The 15,772-nt window shown below is 41.8% G+C and overlaps 1 protein-coding gene and 1 long non-coding RNA gene across 2 annotated transcripts; both read right to left on the bottom strand.

Moving 5' to 3' along the window:
• Positions 1 to 1,307: 1,307 nt before the first annotated feature.
• LOC135373611 (uncharacterized) lies at positions 1,308 to 2,030 on the bottom strand. Its single transcript, XR_010416513.1, has 2 exons — positions 1,832 to 2,030; positions 1,308 to 1,484 (listed from the first exon to the last, which is right to left on the bottom strand). It is a non-coding gene; the product is annotated as an uncharacterized LOC135373611 (long non-coding RNA).
• A 12,443-nt stretch (positions 2,031 to 14,473) lies between these two features.
• LOC135373613 (uncharacterized) lies at positions 14,474 to 14,986 on the bottom strand. The gene has a single exon (XM_064606701.1). It carries the CDS (start codon positions 14,984 to 14,986, stop codon positions 14,474 to 14,476), a length of 513 nt encoding a protein of 170 aa, XP_064462771.1.
• Positions 14,987 to 15,772: the final 786 nt, after the last annotated feature.

Here is a 15,772-nt window from a genome sequence, read left to right as displayed (position 1 = left end):
AAGCCATGTAGCAACAACGTTGTGAACGTGACATTCGCTTGGGAGTGCACTTCACGCCCGGCACTAAATTAGCCTGTGTGATAGGTGTGTTAGAATTATTTCGGAATAAACTTCCGCATCACACTCCACGCGAGAGGTGCGAAAGCCTCAGTTATTCCCATTGGTTCCCGAAAGCATGTGACCTCTCCTGTGGCTGTCTCAATTGCTTGTGGGGATATCACAGCCCGATGAGTTTGGGTGTTCGACGTGTAGATTTTTTACGCGTGCGACTCCCTTTGCTGTAAAACTTCGAATCCAGCTTCACGTCGACATCTGCCTTTGGATTTATGCGGTGTAACTTGGTACAAAATGTCACAACACCACTCGCGCACAGGCGTGAAGAACCTAAACCGAAATTTTACTTACTTAAATTCCTTATTAAAGTTTGCCCGCGTATGCCACGTGCACAAGTAATCCGAAAGCCGTTCGGGATACAGAGCTAGAGTACACATTTCCAAGAGTTATCCTTAGAGATACATCTTCCACGTATATCGTGTGGAACACGCTTGCCGGAAAATACTTCTAAGGAACTATGCTGGGTTTGAAACTGCAGCCTTGCAGTGCTTTCTTGTTTAATAATTTGATGTATACGCCTGTATGTTGCCTGTAACGGTCCCTTTGACAAGATAACAGCATGTTAAGCAAATAAGCGAACACCTTCAATATATTTTCCTTGTGACGTGCATATCCTTTCTAATATATATTCTGAATGATACTACACTGATGAGAATTGCAGTACACTGAAGGTTGACTAAACTTTATTAAAGCGAAAGCGGCGAAACACGAAAGACGTAGTATCATATGTCTCTTAATAGAGCGTAGCTCGCTACGCTGTGGACGAACTCGATTCGACTGATGGATCGCTGACGATAATATTTTATCTTTGAGCTCAAAATTCTTTGTCAGCGTCTCGAATACAGGTGCCACTTTCCGAACTACGTATCTTCAGGTATGTCTCAGTAGTATTGGATAAACACGACTTAACGAGCAACATGACACCTTCCTCCTCTCTCACCCCCCCTGTTACCCCAATTTTGCAATTTGCACCCCCACCAAATTTTTTTTAAAATTTTTTTTCGATTTTTTCACTTAAAATCGCTCATACACGCATAAGAATGTGATAATAGAGCGTAGAATATAATTTTCAATTAATAAATTCAATTACTATTCATTCCAACGGGAGAGAGAGAGGAGGAAAATATCAAATTATCGTTAAGTCGTGTTATTCTATAACGAGACACACGAAAAGAAGCGCACATACGCATAAATGCACTTTCTAAACTCATTTAATAATTCAAGTCATTACTATACACATTCAATTCATTAATGTGTCAGTCCAGGTTCGGTAACAGCATCAGCCCATGGGCGCCGCCATTTGCAAAGCGTCACACCAGGCAGGTCGGAAAGCATCACGTCAGGTGGCAGCACCGCTGTCATCATGGGGACTTCCGTGGAATGCAGAAAGAAACAAAACAAAAAAAAGTGCTAACGAGGGGAAAACACGCGCGAAAACAGGCACACACACACAAAATTTTCACCATCGCGAATATGTGCGGGCATGCACCGACGAGAATAGCAACAAGGGTCATTGACAGAATGGCGTACAAGGGAATTGCGAACATGTTTGGGCATGCACGGACAAGAATAACAACAACAACAAGGGGAAGACTTTCTACTAATCGCAACAAGGTAAATCGCCAAACATACACTACTCCAATACACGCTGTCAAGTAATCGCAGTTAGGGGGTAGGTAAACGCGACAACAGAAGAAGTATTGAAACGACAACTCACCGGCACCGAAGTATTTCCACACACATCACTCAGTCAAAAACAGTCGCTCGTCACGAAATTCGTGGCGAGGAGAGCACCAACAACATGACCGCCACTCAGAGATCCACCCGAAGCAATGAAGCGTCCGTTGATTTCTCCGCCAGGGCATCAGGAGCTCTGCACTGTCATTGGTCGTGACGTCATCCGTTCCAAAGGTCGTCCAGAGAGGAGGGCTTCGCAAATCCCCCTCTGTTATTCATTAAATATAGTAACCAATTATGACGTCACTGTTTATGGAAATCTTCCATTAAAGCGAAATCCAGACGGGTGCTCACCTACACCACAACCGTTGCCCTAGCTTCCCCTGCGAGAATGAAGCACTGGTCTACCAGACACCGCGCTGTTTGACGTCATCATTTCCTCCCATTGTCTTAGGCTGCTCCTGTGAGCACCCAACCACCGCCCAAACGGTCAACGTTTCAAAGTTCGCTCTTGCTATCAGGAGTGAAGAATGCGCGCCAGACAAGAGTGCTTCATGCTCCCTGGTATTAATTGAATTTACATCGCCATATTATTTTCTTTACTGCGCTATTACTGATTTTTCATTCTTACATTAAAGATTACAAAAACTACTACTACTACAAAAAAATGCTCTTGCTCCTGTTATTGAAGGTCATATGAAATTACTCTAATTTTTAACAGTCATAAATTATATTCACTCATTAAAGGAAACACCATCCATGCGCAAAGGCTGAGAAAAAAAAAAAAAAAACTGAGCCTTGCAATTAAGCGCTATTTCCTCGGAGACTTACTAAATGACTAAATAAACATATCAAAAAGCGCTTTTTCTACTTTCAATCATTGTGAACCATATCAAAATTTTTTGTACAACAATTCAAGAAACTAATCATCGCTCTCTTCATGGACGCTGTTGCTTCTGTCTAAAATAACTGCCCCTATTGAAGATGAGAAAATAATAAGGCGAGCCTGGACCACTCAAAGTGATCAATAGGCTTACTCAATGCGCGAAAATCATATTTTCTTTCTGATTTTGCTCTTTAAAAGTAGCGCACTATCCACAAAGCGCGATCTCAGTTGTCTCGCGACGTAAACCCCCAATTATTATTATTATTATTATTAACCATAGAGCGCGCCAAGTTTTCCTCAACCCCCATTTCTGCTTGCTACATGATGTGCCATGCAGTGACGCAGGGCAAGAATGAATAAATTTAGCATATGAAACGTATTTTCACCATTCCGTTTTGCAGCTTGCTTCCATGCATGAGCAGACACACAACCCTACCTTTTTTGTTCACGTTCGCTATGAAATTTAATTATTATTACTTGAAATGGAATAAACTGCAGCAGATTCGTCTCACAGAGACGGAAATTTGCATTGAACGCTCAGATACCCTATTTTCTGCGCTACGACTGCAAAATTAAGCACCATCATCAACACATAAGTCATAATACGTGTCATGCCTTATCGAGCAATGTGCATACCGACAGCCATGACAAAACACAGAACAAACACACATTCCCGTTTCTACAGTCCGAAAATTATGGAACCGCGTAATTGTAGCACCCTGAATTTTACCAGGAAATCTAAACTTGAACAGAGCTAAAAGCTCGACAAAAGCTAACACGGACAAACAACAACTGAAAAACAACAATTAACAAACACACCCATTCGTTTCTGCTGCCTGAATTCGCGCTAAATGCGTGAGCGATTCCAAGAGCAAGCACACCGTTTGAAGAAAGCTCAACACAGCCCTCGCCACAATAGCCGGGTGGGAGGCGGCACGATTCACAAAAAACGACTTCTCTTGCTGATTTTGCTTTTAAAACACGGTTAACTAGCCAATTAAGCGCTCCAAGTTTTTCTTACTTCTCATTCCTTCCTGCGTCTTCCGCGTCCTGTCATGCAATGAAGCATGGCAAGAATTAGTAACTTTAGCATATGAAAGTCATTTTCACCATTCCATTTCGAAATTTGCTTCCATGAGCAGGCACACAGCCGCCCGTTTTTTTTTTTTTTTTTCACATTGGCTATGAAAATCCAATAATCATACTTACTTCCAACAAATTGCAGTGAAATCCAGATTCGATTCACGGAGACGATAATTTCTACCCTCTGCGTTAAGCGCCCAGATACCCGTATTGATGCTGGAATTGTAATAGCTATGACTGCAAAACTTAAGCACCTTCATCAACATAACAGTTATAATGCATGTCATGCTTTATCGAGCAAAGGGCATGCACAAGAATCGTGAAGCATCACAAGATACACGCTAACAAACAACAACTCACAGACACACACACATACATTTCTCCTCTCAGAAAATTATTAAGCAGCATAATACGACATACTCTGAATTTTACCGATAAAACTAAGTTTGGACACAGCTACAAGCACGACAAACGCGCAATCTATCAACCTACAACAATAACTGACGGTTAACTAGCAAACACACCATTTAATTCTACGCTAAAGGCATGAGCAATTCGATAAGAACAAAGCACACCGCTTTATGAAAGCCTAACAGCTATGTAGTTTTAATACGGCCCTCGCTGCGATAACAGCGTGCAAGGCTCATAAAATCGGTGCGAATCCTTGTAAATTAGCGTGCCCAAAACAAGCACTTCACCTTGCCCGCAAGTCATTCCACAAAGGACTCTATTAAAAAACGCGCGCGATAAACCTCATTTTTTAAACTAATATTTCGCGCAATCGTACATAACTTCTTCACTCGACCGACAGGAATAGGCATACACAAAGAACTCACTTGCCAAGTGGGGTCCCCGCATAAAGTACGCCCGCACACAACAACAACAATAAATGATGACGATTAGATTGGGTGTGGTGGGGTGCTGTGGTGGGTTGAGGCACGCACACAGACACACATACAGACTCACATTTTTCATTACACACAACGTGCGTCGCGAGTCTTCACAGTCACAGAAATCCATATTATTTCTCTAAGTCAATAATTATTCATCGCAAAACACTGCCCATATATACTATGTATGCAGCCATGAAACAATAGGGCTTCGGTTCGGATGTAATAGGATTCACCGTCTGCCGACCGACGCGTACGAGAGAGAGAGAGAGAAAAAAAGAAAGAAGAACACGAGTGAAAGCAGGCCAGGAATGCGCGTTGGCTATGGCTATGCGTACAGAAAAAAAGAAAGAAACGGTGCCATCATGCTCATATGCAGCATCTCTAATACATCTCCCTATTATTATTACTATTTTCAACAACATCAACACCATAATACAGATGGACTACACGAAATTCTGATTCTTTCCTTTTACTTGTATTCGCTTCCACTAAAATAATTTGAAGGAATAATATACAGTGGAACAGGAAAATGAGAACAGAATTTCAGCATACGCTACACGCTGGTTCACCTAACAAGCTCGAAACCTTTCTGAATATATCCTGCAGGTACTGGAATAAAGATTTATCGCAAAGATAATCATCTGCTGCACGTCGTATTTTTTAAAATAAGAAATGGTAAAAACACTCGCTCTCAGCGTGTTAAACGCTATATGTAGCAAATAATAACAACAATATCAGGGCATTTTTGTTCTTTATTTCGTTATTTCCAAGAGCTCATTACTTTGTGCGAGCCATAGAAAAATTAAACATTTATGCTTTGCTGCCGTTAAAGTAGCACGAAAACGCACTCGAATAGCAAAGTGCATATTGTCAAGCATAACAAATGCACACGCTAACGACAACAATAACTACTAACAAACACAACCCTTCATTTCTACTGTCTGAATTCGCGGTAGAAGCGTATAAGTGCTTTCACAAGAACAAGCACAGTGCTTGAAGAAAGTCTATAACAAATGTAGCTCAACGCAGCCCTTCCCACAATCACCGTGTTGAAGGCTGTCTTTTCTTTCTGATTTTGCTTTAAAAACGTAGCTTAAACAGTTTTTCGCACATAACATTTCTGCTTGCTACGTGACGCGTCCTATCATGTAATAAAGCAGGGAAAGAATTACTAAATTTAGCACACAAAAAAATGTTTTCCGATACCGATTCGCAATTCGCTTTCATGAGCAGGCACATCCCTTTCCTTGTTTGTTCACAACTTTACAGCGCGCATGAAATTTAAACACGATTTCTTAAAATGCAACAAATTACTGCAGAATCGTCTCACGGGGGCTGGAATTTCTACCATCTGCGTTAAGCGCTCAGATACCCGCATTTTTGCACAAATAGCAAAATAGCTATGTCTGCAAAAAGTAAGCACCTTCAACAAATTCATAGTTCCTGTCATGCCTTATCGAGCAATGTGCATGCCGACAGGCATGACAAAACACAGAACAAACACACCCATTTCTGCTGACAGAACTGAGCCGTACAATGAGGCACGGAGCAACCCGGGCAAAACAAGGGCTCACACATTCAGTGAGCAGTGACTACTCCTTGATCAGCATAATACCACATACTGTGAATTTTACCCCCAAAACTCAGCTTGAACACAGCTACGGGCATGACAAATGCACGTGCTAAACAAAAAACTGACAAACACACGCTTGCACTGATACTGTCTGAACTCGCGTCAAGTGAGTGCCACCATAAGAACAAGCACTCCGGTTCTTGCTGTTGTTGTTGCTCTTAACTAACAAATGTAGCTTGATGCAGCCCTCGCTGTGATGACCGCGTGGAAGGCTCATAAAATCGATTCGAATCCTGGTAAAATAGCGCGTCCACAACAAGCACTTCACCTTGTTTGCAGGGCACCCTGTACCCATCTCTTTTCAGAAAACGCGATAAACTTTATTTTTAATCAATATTTCGCGCTACAGTACTTTTCTTTCACACGAAAAGGCGTACACAATGCGGAGATTACTTACTTACTTTTCAAGTGACTTCCTAGCTTCACAAATACAGACGCCCACACATATTTTTCATACACACAACGAGCGTCGCCTATTCAAACTCCCAAAAGTGTCTTCCCAGCCACATTATTCCTCAGGTTATATCCAATAATTATCCAACGACAAAATACGCAACACACATATGCGCCAGTGGTACAAAGGACAGCGCGTCTTCGCACCAGATGTAATAGGAACTTCCACGCAGACGACACCAGCTAAAAACAAATAAAGCAGCTCAGAAATGAACATTGCCATTGCGTACAGAAAGACATCGAGCTCCATGCAGTAATAAAAAAAGATGAATAACACAGAATTGGAATTCGTTGCCTCTTGCTTTATTCACTTACACCAAAATATTTTGAAACAATACTACAGAAGTGAGTCAAGCAATTGAGCAAAGATGGATCTGGATGGATCTGGATTCGCTATACACACAGCACCTCTAAGCCATTTTTAAACCAAACGAGAATGCATGTATTCATTAGTATGCTATAATAATCGTAACAAAAAAGAAAAAAAAAGAAAGGAATGCATGTTCGCTATACATCCATGAGAAAACGGTGCCGAGCTTTTGCGCGGCAGTTATGATACAGAAGGGTTATGTTTGCTTTTATTTCGTTGCACCCATATATTTTGCAAGAATACTATAGAGTGGAACGGGTAAATGCGATCATCATTCGCTACACACTGTAGCTGTCATCATTTTTAAACCAAACCAGTTGACATGTGTTCATCAGCATACGACCTTTCACTAGATAGATAAGTTGCTAATGACACTCACAAAATTGCCATACCAACATCATTGACTGCAAGCTTCAGTGCCCAACAGAGCAATGCGCGCCCATCAGCATGCCTTGGACTCACTTCGCACACATACGATACCTTTCTTAATATATCCTACTGCCACCGGAATCAAATGTTTCATCACTTTAACAGCGGCAAAGCAGACATGTTAAATTTAGATGACTCGTACAAAATAATAAACTCTAAAGAAAAAATAAAATAAATAAAGAAAAATTACCCTGCCCTCGATTGTATCAGTCTCTACGTACTGTTTAACACGACGAAAGTGAGGCTCTTTTGGCGTCTCTTAAAAAATAAAAAATACGACACGAGGCAGATGATTATCCTTGCGATAAATATATAAACATTTCATTCCGGTGGCAGTAGGATATATTAAGAAAGGTATCGTATGTGTGCGAAGTGAGTCCAAGGCATGCTGATGGGCGCGCATTGCTCTTTGGGCACTGAAGCTTGCAGTCAATGATGTTGGTATGGCAATTTTGTGAGTGTCATTAGCAACTTATCTATCTAGTGAAAGGTCGTATGCTGATGAACACATGTCAACTGGTTTGGTTTAAAAATGATGACAGCTACAGTGTGTAGCGAATGATGATCGCATTTACCCGTTCCACTCTATAGTATTCTTGCAAAATATATGGGTGCAACGAAATAAAAGCAAACATAACCCTTCTGTATCATAACTGCCGCGCAAAAGCTCGGCACCGTTTTCTCATGGATGTATAGCGAACATGCATTCCTTTCTTTTTTTTTCTTTTTTGTTACGATTATTATAGCATACTAATGAATACATGCATTCTCGTTTGGTTTAAAAATGGCTTAGAGGTGCTGTGTGTATAGCGAATCCAGATCCATCCAGATCCATCTTTGCTCAATTGCTTGACTCGCTTCTGTAGTATTGTTTCAAAATATTTTGGTGTAAGTGAATAAAGCAAGAGGCAACGAATTCCAATTCTGTGTTATTCATCTTTTTTTATTACTGCATGGAGCTCGATGTCTTTCTGTACGCAATGGCAATGTTCATTTCTGAGCTGCTTTATTTGTTTTTAGCTGGTGTCGTCTGCGTGGAAGTTCCTATTACATCTGGTGCGAAGACGCGCTGTCCTTTGTACCACTGGCGCATATGTGTGTTGCGTATTTTGTCGTTGGATAATTATTGGATATAACCTGAGGAATAATGTGGCTGGGAAGACACTTTTGGGAGTTTGAATAGGCGACGCTCGTTGTGTGTATGAAAAATATGTGTGGGCGTCTGTATTTGTGAAGCTAGGAAGTCACTTGAAAAGTAAGTAAGTAATCTCCGCATTGTGTACGCCTTTTCGTGTGAAAGAAAAGTACTGTAGCGCGAAATATTGATTAAAAATAAAGTTTATCGCGTTTTCTGAAAAGAGATGGGTACAGGGTGCCCTGCAAACAAGGTGAAGTGCTTGTTGTGGACGCGCTATTTTACCAGGATTCGAATCGATTTTATGAGCCTTCCACGCGGTCATCACAGCGAGGGCTGCATCAAGCTACATTTGTTAGTTAAGAGCAACAACAACAGCAAGAACCGGAGTGCTTGTTCTTATGGTGGCACTCACTTGACGCGAGTTCAGACAGTATCAGTGCAAGCGTGTGTTTGTCAGTTTTTTGTTTAGCACGTGCATTTGTCATGCCCGTAGCTGTGTTCAAGCTGAGTTTTTGGGGTAAAATTCACAGTATGTGGTATTATGCTGATCAAGGAGTAGTCACTGCTCACTGAATGTGTGAGCCCTTGTTTTGCCCGGGTTGCTCCGTGCCTCATTGTACGGCTCAGTTCTGTCAGCAGAAATGGGTGTGTTTGTTCTGTGTTTTGTCATGCCTGTCGGCATGCACATTGCTCGATAAGGCATGACAGGAACTATGAACTTGTTGAAGGTGCTTACTTTTTGCAGACATAGCTATTTTGCTATTTGTGCAAAAATGCGGGTATCTGAGCGCTTAACGCCGATGGTAGAAATTCCAGCCCCCGTGAGACGATTCTGCAGTAATTTGTTGCATTTTAAGAAATCGTGTTTAAATTTCATGCGCGCTGTAAAGTTGTGAACAAACAAGGGAAGGGATGTGCCTGCTCATGAAAGCGAATTGCGAATCGGTATCGCAAAACATTTTTTTGTGTGCTAAATTTAGTAATTCTTTCCCTGCTTTATTACATGATAGGACGCGTCACGTAGCAAGCAGAAATGTTATGTGCGAAAAACTGTTTAATCTACGTTTTTAAAGCAAACTCAGAAAGAAAATACAGCCTTCAACACGGTGATTGTGGGAAGGGCTGCGTTGAGCTACATTTGTTATAGACTTTCTTCAAGCACTGTGCTTGTTCTTGTGAAAGCACTTATACGCTTCTACCGCGAATTCAGACAGTAGAAATGAAGGGTTGTGTTTGTTAGTAGTTATTGTTGTCGTTAGCGTGTGCATTTGTTATGCTTGACAATATGCACTTTGCTATTCGAGTGCGTTTTCGTGCTACTTTAACGGCAGCAAAGCATAAATTTTTAATTTTTCTATGGCTCGCACAAAGTAATGAGCTCTTGGAAATAACGAAATAAAGAACAAAAATGCCCTGATATTGTTGTTATTATTTGCTACATATAGCGTTTAACACGCTGAGAGCGAGTGTTTTTACCATTTCTTATTTTAAAAAATACGACGTGCAGCAGATGATTATCTTTGCGATAAATCTTTATTCCAGTACCTGCAGGATATATTCAGAAAGGTTTCGAGCTTGTTAGGTGAACCAGCCTGTAGCGTATGCTGAAATTCTGTTCTCATTTTCCTGTTCCACTGTATATTATTCCTTCAAATTATTTTAGTGGAAGCGAATACAAGTAAAAGGAAAGAATCAGAATTTCGTGTAGCCCATCTGTATTATGGTGTTGATGTTGTTGAAAATAGTAATAATAATAGGGAGATGTATTAGAGATGCTGCATATGAGCATGATGGCACCGTTTCTTTCTTTTTTTCTGTACGCATAGCCATAGCCAACGCGCATTCCTGGCCTGCTTTCACTCGTGTTCTTCTTTCTTTTTTTTTCTCTCTCTCTCTCGTACGCGTCGGTCGGCAGACGGTGAATCCTATTACATCCGAACCGAAGCCCTATTGTTTCATGGCTGCATACATAGTATATATGGGCAGTGTTTTGCGATGAATAATTATTGACTTAGAGAAATAATATGGATTTCTGTGACTGTGAAGACTCGCGACGCACGTTGTGTGTAATGAAAAATGTGAGTCTGTATGTGTGTCTGTGTGCGTGCCTCAACCCACCACAGCACCCCACCACACCCAATCTAATCGTCATCATTTATTGTTGTTGTTGTGTGCGGGCGTACTTTATGCGGGGACCCCACTTGGCAAGTGAGTTCTTTGTGTATGCCTATTCCTGTCGGTCGAGTAAAGAAGTTATGTACGATTGCGCGAAATATTAGTTTAAAAAATGAGGTTTATCGCGCGCGTTTTTTAATAGAGTCCTTTGTGGAATGACTTGCGGGCAAGGTGAAGTGCTTGTTTTGGGCACGCTAATTTACAAGGATTCGCACCGATTTTATGAGCCTTGCACGCTGTTATCGCAGCGAGGGCCGTATTAAAACTACATAGCTGTTAGGCTTTCATAAAGCGGTGTGCTTTGTTCTTATCGAATCGCTCATGCCTTTAGCGTAGAATTAAATGGTGTGTTTGCTAGTTAACCGTCAGTTATTGTTGTAGGTTGATAGATTGCGCGTTTGTCGTGCTTGTAGCTGTGTCCAAACTTAGTTTTATCGGTAAAATTCAGAGTATGTCGTATTATGCTGCTTAATAATTTTCCGAGAGGAGAAATGTATGTGTGTGTGTCTGTGAGTTGTTGTTTGTTAGCGTGTATCTTGTGATGCTTCACGATTCTTGTGCATGCCCTTTGCTCGATAAAGCATGACATGCATTATAACTGTTATGTTGATGAAGGTGCTTAAGTTTTGCAGTCATAGCTATTACAATTCCAGCATCAATACGGGTATCTGGGCGCTTAACGCAGAGGGTAGAAATTATCGTCTCCGTGAATCGAATCTGGATTTCACTGCAATTTGTTGGAAGTAAGTATGATTATTGGATTTTCATAGCCAATGTGAAAAAAAAACAAAAACGGGCGGCTGTGTGCCTGCTCATGGAAGCAAATTTCGAAATGGAATGGTGAAAATGACTTTCATATGCTAAAGTTACTAATTCTTGCCATGCTTCATTGCATGACAGGACGCGGAAGACGCAGGAAGGAATGAGAAGTAAGAAAAACTTGGAGCGCTTAATTGCTAGTTAACCGTGTTTTAAAAGCAAAATCAGCAAGAGAAGTCGTTTTTTGTGAATCGTGCCGCCTCCCACCCGGCTATTGTGGCGAGGGCTGTGTTGAGCTACATTTGTTAGGCTTTCTTCAAACGGTGTGCTTGCTCTTGGAATCGCTCACGCATTTAGCGCGAATTCAGACAGCAGAAACGAATGGGTGTGTTTGTTAATTGTTGTTTTTCAGTTGTTGTTTGTCCGTGTTAGCTTTTGTCGAGCTTTTAGCTCTGTTCAAGTTTAGATTTCCTGGTAAATTCAGGGTGCTACAATTACGCGGTTCCATAATTTTCGGACTGTAGAAACGGGAGTGTGTGTTTGTTCTGTGTTTTGTCATGCCTGTCGGTATGCACATTGCTCGATAAGGCATTACACGTATTATGACTTATGTGTTGATGATGGTGCTTAATTTTGCAGTCGTAGCGCAGAAAATAGGGTATCTGAGCGTTCAATGCAAATTTCCGTCTCTGTGAGACGAATCTGCTGCAGTTTATTCCATTTCAAGTAATAATAATTAAATTTCATAGCGAACGTGAACAAAAAAGGTAGGGTTGTGTGTCTGCTCATGCATGGAAGCAAGCTGCAAAACGGAATGGTGAAAATACGTTTCATATGCTAAATTTATTCATTCTTGCCCTGCGTCACTGCATGGCACATCATGTAGCAAGCAGAAATGGGGGTTAAGGAAAACTTGGCGCGCTCTATGGTTAATAATAATAATAATAATAATTGGGGGTTTACGTCGCGAGACAACTGAGATCGCGCTTTGTGGATAGTGCGCTACTTTTAAAGAGCAAAATCAGAAAGAAAATATGATTTTCGCGCATTGAGTAAGCCTATTGATCACCTTGAGTGGTCCAGGCTCGCCTTATTATTTTCTCATCTTCAATAGGGGCAGTTATTTTAGACAGAAGCAACAGCGTCCATGAAGAGAGCGATGATTAGTTTCTTGAATTGTTGTACAAAAAATTTTGATATGGTTCACAATGATTGAAAGTAGAAAAAGCGCTTTTTGATATGTTTATTTAGTCATTTAGTAAGTCTCCGAGGAAATAGCGCTTAATTGCAAGGCTCAGTTTTTTTTTTTCTCAGCCTTTGCGCATGGATGGTGTTTCCTTTAATGAGTGAATATAATTTATGACTGTTAAAAATTAGAGTAATTTCATATGACCTTCAATAACAGGAGCAAGAGCATTTTTTTGTAGTAGTAGTAGTTTTTGTAATTTTTAATGTAAGAATGAAAAATCAGTAATAGCGCAGTAAAGAAAATAATATGGCGATGTAAATTCAATTAATACCAGGGAGCATGAAGCACTCTTGTCTGGCGCGCATTCTTCACTCCTGATAGCAAGAGCGAACTTTGAAACGTTGACCGTTTGGGCGGTGGTTGGGTGCTCACAGGAGCAGCCTAAGACAATGGGAGGAAATGATGACGTCAAACAGCGCGGTGTCTGGTAGACCAGTGCTTCATTCTCGCAGGGGAAGCTAGGGCAACGGTTGTGGTGTAGGTGAGCACCCGTCTGGATTTCGCTTTAATGCAAGATTTCCATAAACAGTGACGTCATAACTGGTTACTATATTTAATGAATAACAGAGGGGGATTTGCGAAGCTCTCCTCTCTGGACGACCTTTGGAACGGATGACGTCACGACCAATGACAGTGCAGAGCTCCTGATGCCCTGGCGGAGAAATCAACGGACGCTTCATTGCTTCGGGTGGATCTCTGAGTGGCGGTCATGTTGTTGGTGCTCTCCTCGCCACGAATTTCGTGACGAGCGACTGTTTTTGACTGAGTGATGTGTGTGGAAATACTTCGGTGCCGGTGAGTTGTCGTTTCAATACTTCTTCTGTTGTCGCGTTTACCTACCCCCTAACTCCGATTACTTGACAGCGTGTATTGGAGTAGTGTATGTTTGGCGATTTACCTTGTTGCGATTAGTAGAAAGTCTTCCCCTTGTTGTTGTTGTTATTCTTGTCCGTGCATGCCCAAACATGTTCGCAATTCCCTTGTACGCCATTCTGTCAATGACCCTTGTTGCTATTCTCGTCGGTGCATGCCCGCACATATTCGCGATGGTGAAAATTTTGTGTGTGTGTGCCTGTTTTCGCGCGTGTTTTCCCCTCGTTAGCACTTTTTTTTGTTTTGTTTCTTTCTGCATTCCACGGAAGTCCCCATGATGACAGCGGTGCTGCCACCTGACGTGATGCTTTCCGAACTGCCTGGTGTGACGCTTTGCAAATGGCGGCGCCCATGGGCTGATGCTGTTACCGAACCTGGACTGACACATTAATGAATTGAATGTGTATAGTAATGACTTGAATTATTAAATGAGTTTAGAAAGTGCATTTATGCGTATGTGCGCTTCTTTTCGTGTGTCTCGTTATAGAATAACACGACTTAACGATAATTTGATATTTTCCTCCTCTCTCTCTCTCGTTGGAATGAATAGTAATTGAATTTATTAATTGAAAATTATATTCTACGCTCTATTATCACATTCTTATGCGTGTATGAGCGATTTTAAGTGAAAAAATAGAAAAAAAAATTTTTAAAAAATTGGTGGGGGTGCAAATTGCAAAATTGGGGGTAACAGGGGGGGTGAGAGAGGAGGAAGGTGTCATGTTGCTCGTTAAGTCGTGTTTATCCAATACTACTTGTCTCCACCTGAAAGTCCAACAGAACGCTCAAGAATCGAAAGAAATCTGGATGTGGACTGTAGAAGCACCCATTGAATCGACTGTGGAACGACTCACAGGCGTTGGTGGTATTCTGCCTGTTGTCAGTCATCTCAGCCCACATTTCCGGAGGAAAGCGAGAGCCGTCTTTGATGTACTCATTGACAAGATAGTCTATAAATAGCCGGAGCTTTTCTTCCCGCGGAGCTGCAACTTCTGATGGTGGAAGGTATGGCAAACCATACACCTGTTTAAGCCATAAACCCACTTCGGAATTCTCACGCTTGAAAGACGGTGACAGACCCAGTTTCTGAATTTTGCGCCACCATGCCTGGCCTAGGTGAAATCGGCATCCTACAATGTTAGCATTTGGCCAGGAGGGTCTTACGGCATTGTGAATGGCTGTCTCAAAGTCGACAACAACTGTTGTTGGTTCAAAAGTTTTGCCCGCTTCCGCCTGCTCGACCAACTGCATCATCTTCAAGTAGCATGTTTCTTATTTCGATGGCAGCAAGCTGAACACGAGCGGGACGTAAATACCATTCCGGAGGCCGTGGATTGTGAAGAGTTGTTTGAAGTACTTCGTGCATGATCTCAATGTTCCGTCCACGAAAATCTTGTCCAGGGTGCAAAGAAACGAAACATTTGATGCGCATGAAAGGACAACCACTCCCATGCTGCTGTCATTCGCCAGTACGAAGCTTTCTCCCTGTTTGTTGTTGTTAAAGATGCAGACTATGTCAAAATTTTGTGTACGTCTTCTCTGGATTTTGGGAGACGAGAGAGTATACGTCGCCGCGCACGGTATGCCACTTCTCGAAGGAATTTCATGTCAGTGTGATCGAAAGTTGCTTCATGTGTTTCTGCCTTTCGTATCTCCGCGCAGATTAGTCGCGACGGTTTTTCTGTGCAGTTAGCCGCAGCTTTTTGTTTCACTGCAGCTCGTACCACTTGCCTGTCTAACTTGTGGCGTGATGCCTCGTGGTTGTGGGAGAGACGCTGTAGGTAATCTTGCACCATGGTTTCTTGACCGGTGGTGGAAAAGCCAGCACTACAATTTTTCACAGTGCATCGCCATCTTACAGATGTATCTTTTCTTGTGTAGCCACGGCGAAACTTAAATCCACTACCTAGAACAATTATATCCTTGGATTTGTCGCTACTGCAGTTAACCAAATCCATGGTGGTGGTAAGTGAAACCAGCGCGAATGCGTCCCAGTGCACGAGCAACAGGGCACGCGCATTTTGCGCTAATGCATTACGC

This window comes from Ornithodoros turicata, unplaced genomic scaffold (genome assembly GCF_037126465.1).
Source record: "Ornithodoros turicata isolate Travis unplaced genomic scaffold, ASM3712646v1 Chromosome270, whole genome shotgun sequence".
Taxonomy (NCBI): domain Eukaryota; kingdom Metazoa; phylum Arthropoda; class Arachnida; order Ixodida; family Argasidae; genus Ornithodoros; species Ornithodoros turicata.
The sequence above is the reverse complement of the archived record's forward strand: the minus strand, read 5'-3'. Positions and strand labels throughout refer to the sequence as shown.

Excerpts from the sequence above, each read along its gene's own strand:
- LOC135373613 (XM_064606701.1), bottom strand. The coding sequence starts at position 14,986 with ATGATGCAGTTGGTCGAGCAGGCGGAAGCGGGCAAAACTTTTGAACCA.